Raw genomic sequence first — 6000 nt, forward strand, 5'->3', positions numbered from 1 at the left:
ATAGCACAATTCTATTTTTGTTTTACTACTATTAATACAATTACTAAGCTTTATGGAAAAAAATAAAATTTCTGTGCTGTACAATTTTACCTTGTTTCCTCAAATGATTAATAAGTTTTACCTGATGATAAAAAAAATATTTGTAGAAGATTTACATTCTCCCTGGAGGTAAAAAAGATCAGAGATGTTTTAAAAGGTGAATGTTCAATGGTCCATGATGCTAAGTTTATTTCAAAATGACAAGTTGAAAACACAAGATATTCTGCAGATGCTGGAAATCAGAAGCAATGCACATAAAATGCTGGAGGAACTCAGGAGGTCAAGCAGCATCTATGCAAATGAATAAATAGTCAATATTTTGGGCCACAACGTCTTTCATCACACACATTTGCACATTAAACTCTACTGCATAATCTCCAAAGTACACAATATCTACTAATGAAGACATTGGTATTCTTTTGTACTGACACTTGTGTAAAATAGATCAGATACATATATTGTTTAGGATGGTGGTGAATACTTGTAGCTTGGGTGAGGCATTTGATGTTGCACTGTTTGCCAAACTTGGCAATTAGCTTTCAAATGTTTCATCACCAGTTGTGGTAACAATTTTAAACAGGCAGTTATCAGTGTTTGTCTCTGGGAGTGCTTGCATTTATATAGGCCTCCACTCATTTGTCTCAGTCCTGAGTGACTACCCCTTCAGATGACCTTTGAATTCTATTGGCTCATGTTTCTTTGACTCAAAGGGGTTTTGCAGATGGCATATATTTCGATATGTTTGTTTGCAGAGTTTAAGAGGTTCCCAGATAGGTACATGAAGCTTACAAACATAGAGGGCTATGGGTAACGCTAGGTAATTTCTAAAGTATGTACATGTTCAGCACAGCATTGTGGGCTGAAGGCCCTGAACTGTGCTGTAGGTTTTCTACGTTAGTTTTACCGCCAGTTTGTGTGCCTGTAAATGAGTTGGGTATTTACCTCCTGTCTGGCCGATGTAGTTCTTGTTACTGTCTCCACTAAGGAGAGAAAGTTGAACAGACCTTATTCAATGCTCGATCTTTCCCTACATCACGGATCTCAGAAAAGACATCTCGATCTTCACAGCATCACAATCGTTCACAAACCAACAGTGACTTTAAGGAGGCTTGTCTCAAGAACCAAGGTACCAGTAAAAACAACTGACAAAAGTACAGGATCACCTATGGTAACTGCAACAAGAACTATGTCGGCCAGACAGGATATAAACTCTTAACTCATTTACAGGAACACATACTGGCGGGATGGAGGCATGATGCACTGTTACTGATCTTGGTACATGAACACCAAGAAGGACACTACTTTAACTGGGACACAGTGAAGGTTCTGGCACTGGCAAACACCAAACAGGCATGAGAATTTTTAGAAGCATGGTCCTCATCTGATAACTCTGTGAACAAACATATTGAAACAGATGCCATCTACGAACCTCTTAGAGCCGAGAAAACACGAGCCAATAGAGTTCAAAGGTCAACTGAAGGGGTAGCCAATCAGGACTGAGGCAAGCAAATGGGGGCCCTATATAAACGTGAGCACTCCCAGAGAGAAACGTCAACGACTGCGCACTGTGGATATCACTTCAACTGGTGATGAGATGTCTGCAAGATAATTGTCAAGCTCAGCAAAAGCCACAACGTCAAACATGCATTGTTAATAGCAAAATCAGATTAAAAACTGACATCAGATATGCTCACAATAAAATTGCTCTCTTAGTGTTGAGAGGTTCTGTTATCTAATTTCTCATTATCTGCTCTGCTTTTATCATCAAAATAAACAGTATGATTTCCTCTACTAGAATTTTACTTTGTATAAAAAATATAGAATAAATTGCCATAGAATGTGTTATGAATAGCAGATGCTATTACATTAGATTTCAAAAGAAGTAAATGTCATCACTATTTTTTCACAGAAAAGAAGAACTGAGAAGCTGCCACAATGTCCCAGGTGATTCCGCTTATCAAAAGTGTCAAATAACAAGGACGTACATAAAGAGAATATTCTGTAGACTGAACTTGCTGTCTGATGAAATGCTCAGATCTGTCTATCTCAACAATAATGTTTGAAACCTTCCCTAGCTGCAAGTTTACATCATGGCTGAATCTCACTTTAGCAACTTGCTGTGAACCACTAAATTTATTAAACATTTGTTTGTGTTTTGTTTCTAAAGGAGACCTGAATTTTCAGAAATCATCTGTTTCAACCACAGTAATGATGGTTGCCTAAAACAAACTATTCAATGAAAAAATTATGTCCATTGAATTCAGTACATGCTCTATCACATTACTGTGTAAATTGACTGAAATCAATGTAAAAGGTTATGTTTAAGGGCTGGTTTATTTCTAAGTTCCTGCCTGGCTGGATATGATTCTTGGTCTGCACCTTGCTTTCTGCCACTCTCTAAAACCATTAAATATCTGTGCAAGGGATTCAAGCCCTATTTCTCTTATTAACTAACTTGAGTATCTATTTCAACTTCAAAGGGGAATTGGGGAAGTAGGAGCCAAAGGAATATTAAACTATCTTATCAGTGAAACATAAAACCTTGAAATCTTAATGGACATTAAGATTCATCTGTTCCAGCTCCAACTTCCACCCAAATGTGGAGGGGACTGTTTATTCCCATCCAGAGATGTTGCCTGCCATGCTGAGTTCCTCCAGCATTTTTTGTGTTTTGCTCATGATTTCCAGCGTCTGTACAATCTCTTGGGTCTTGGAATTACTACCGTACTGCTGGGTGAAGGTCAACATTTATGGACGGGCAAGAAAATTATGGTGCCAATAGAGGAGATCAACAGGTTTTACCTCAAATAAAACCTTATAACTCAAATACATTTTTAAGGTGTAAGTGAAAGTTCATCTACATTAAGTTAGTAAATTAAGTGTGGATTGAGAAAAATAAATTTAATGTTTTAACTAATACATTTACTATTATAACACATTCCTTCTTCACTTTGAATTAAGAGTTACTGGTAGTTTTTAAAAAAGAAGCTTTAACAAAATTGTATTCCATTTCACAAAATTCACGATTGAACTTATTTTGTCTGCATTTAAAAATGTTCTAGCTTGTTTGTAGAAAAAGTCCTTCAGAAGACCAAAACTGCCTTTTTTACTCTGACTTAAATGTGAATCTAGATACACAGCCCTGTGGTTGATTTGAATGCACCTTCTGAAATGCCCAGCAAACCAGCTGTTTCGTAGCCACAATATTAAAACAGAATGCAGATAAAACCAGATAGAGCACCTGACATGAACCTAGGCACGAAATGCAGATACCACACAGTCACTTCTAAACCAGTCAATCTTGTAAATTTCTTCTTCACAAAACACAAAAGATTCTGTAGATGCTGAAAATCTTGGGTCGAAATATTGACTGTTTATTCCCCTCCAAAGATACTGCATGACTTGCTGAGTTCCTCCAGCATTTTACATGTCTTTCTCTTCAAAAAATCCTGGAGTGTGACGTCTAACTTGGAGATCTGTCCCACAACCTACTTTCGCATATGTTATGCCTGCAGCAGATTCACACAGCCATTCCCTTCAGGCATTGTCAATCTCCTCCATCACAACCCATGGATAGGCAACATCCCACCAATAGGCTGGGCTAGGCTGGGCACTTAATCTCCAAACAGTTTCTTACAGAATTCCATAATGGCATCCCAAATTTACAGTCACAGAATATTTCAAATCCCATTCCCAGAGTGACCTTCCCATCATTGGCACTTAACTACTGCCAGGATGAAGCCCAACGCATACTGGAGGAGCAACACTTTATATTCCACCTGTAATCCTAAAGCATGAATATTGAGTTTAGGTAAATCCCACTCCTACTTGTTCCTACCCACCCCACATCATCCGCACTCCCCCGATCTCCTTCTGATATTTCAGTCATCACATTTTTGTCGCTTTCCCACCTCCCCAGCCCTTTTCACCCATCTTTTGCCCCTTCCCATTTCCTCCAGCTGCCTTCATCCATTTGTCCTATTCCCCCGCCCTCCTGGCTCTATCCACCCATTTCATACACAGGTTCCTCTCAACCTGGTTCCAATTTCATCACCTCTCTCTTCTCCTCTGATGGTTCTTTCTCACCAGCAGAATCCAGCTCCAGTAGCACCTTGTGTCCCTGCTGGGATCGCTTCAGCAGCTGCGTCCCACCTTCACATCACTCTGCTTTACTCAGAACCAGAATCAGGTTCATTATAAACACAAGAGATTCTGCAGATGCTGGAAATCCAGAATGACACACACAAAATGCTGGTGGAACTCAGCAGGCCATGCAGCAGACTTGGAGAGGAATAAACAGTTGATGTTGTTATCCACCTAGATGGACTACATAACCCCTACGCCCATCAATGACCTTTCCCCTCACCTGGCTTCACCTATCACATGCCAGCTTTTACTCCTCCCCCCCCCCCCCCAATTTCTCATTCTGCCTTCATCCCCATTCCTTTCCAGTTCCAATGAAGGGTCTGAGACTGAAACATTGAATAATTATTCCTCTCCATAGACGCTGACTTGCTGTGTTCCTTCAGCATTTTGTGTAGTTCTCTCAGTTTTATTATCACTGACCTTGCAATACAATATGAAAGATGTAAACAAACAATTAAATAAATATTTCAAAAAGAGTGCCAAATGGTGTTCATGGGTTAATAGACTGATCAGAAATCTGATGGTGGAGGGAAGGGGCTGTTCATAAACTGTTGAGTGTATGTCCTCAGGTTCCTGTACCCGCTCCTCGACGGTGGTAATGAGAAGAATGCATGTCCTAAATGGAGAGAAACCTCAGTGATGGATGCTGCCTCCTTGAGGCACCACCTTTCAAAGGTGCCCTCAATGCTGTGGTGCTTGTGCTCTTGATAGAGTTGGCTGACAGATCTCTGCAGCATTTTCCAATCCTGTGCTTTGGAGCCTCCATACCACACAGTGATGCAACCAGTCAGAATGCTCCCCATGGTCCATCTCTTGAAATTTGCTAGAGTTTTTGGTGACGTACCAAATCTCTTCAAATTCCTAGTGCCTTCTTAGTGATTGCATCAATACATTGGGCCCAAGAGAGATTCTCTGAGATGCTGACACCCAGGAACTTGAAGCTGCCCACTCTTTCCACTGCTCAAAGTAGATAGAGGTGTATTCTCCAGATTCCTGCTTCATTTTTGTCTTTTCTTTTTCCTTTCTTTTTCTCTTTCTCTTTGTCTACCACCATCTATAATTCACCTGCCACCGTCTTCCAACTCCACCCCAACTTATCTTTCCTAGTTGACGCTACCTGCTTGTCATCTCACACCCTTCAGTCTACAAATCATCTTGGAATCCTTTTTTGCCAATCTCCTTCTCTCCGCTTTGGTCTTCTTGCTTCTCTGGTTGCAGTCCTGATGTAAGGTTTTGACTGGAAATGTTGACGGTTTATTTTCTTCCACATACGCTGCATTGCCCTCTGAGTAGATCCAGCAGATTGTTTGTTGCTCCTGATTCAGCATCTTGTGCCTTCACTGAAGGACTTCCGTCTGCAGCTCAATGGAGTAATACATAAATTTTGTGGCTGCCTTTAATTCCTCCTTTTCCCCAGTCTAAACCTTGAATTGTTCAACTTTTATTTCTTGGACTTTGGAGGGAAATAGTTGTCATTATGTCGTATCTTTTAAGAAGTGGAAAGCAGCTTTTTGAACCCTGCAATGGAAAGGGAAAAACTTCGAAAGAAAAATCAGAAGATGTGCCTGTCTGGGCTGAGCATTTGGAACATGCGTTGATGGATCTCGACAACAAAGTAGACAATAACACTTCTGAGGTGAAGTCGTTCCGACAGAGTTCACAGACTATTGAGAAAAATATTGTTTCCTTGAATACTGAGTTTAAAGAATCGAAACACCTTCATTGAAACCCAATTTAGGCTTTGGAAAGACCACTCAGCTCCAGATCCAATCACAGCCTTGGGCCATACATTGACCAAAGAGCTGTGAGGTGATG

General features: G+C 40.3%; 1 protein-coding gene across 2 annotated transcripts in view; it reads left to right on the forward strand.

Annotated features, from left to right (window-relative positions):
- LOC134347545 (uncharacterized) overlaps positions 1-4631 on the forward strand; it is a 69436-nt gene extending 64805 nt beyond the window's left edge. For both annotated transcript variants that reach the window (XM_063049899.1, XM_063049900.1), the window contains exon 6: positions 1949-4631. In XM_063049899.1, the coding sequence (XP_062905969.1) occupies position 1949 (1 nt within the window). In that variant the 3' untranslated portion in view covers positions 1950-4631. The remainder of the gene's footprint in view (positions 1-1948) is intronic.
- The last annotated feature ends 1369 nt before the right edge of the window (positions 4632-6000 follow it).

This window comes from Mobula hypostoma, chromosome 6, assembly GCF_963921235.1.
Source record: "Mobula hypostoma chromosome 6, sMobHyp1.1, whole genome shotgun sequence".
In the NCBI taxonomy this organism is placed as follows: Eukaryota; Metazoa; Chordata; class Chondrichthyes; order Myliobatiformes; family Myliobatidae; genus Mobula; species Mobula hypostoma.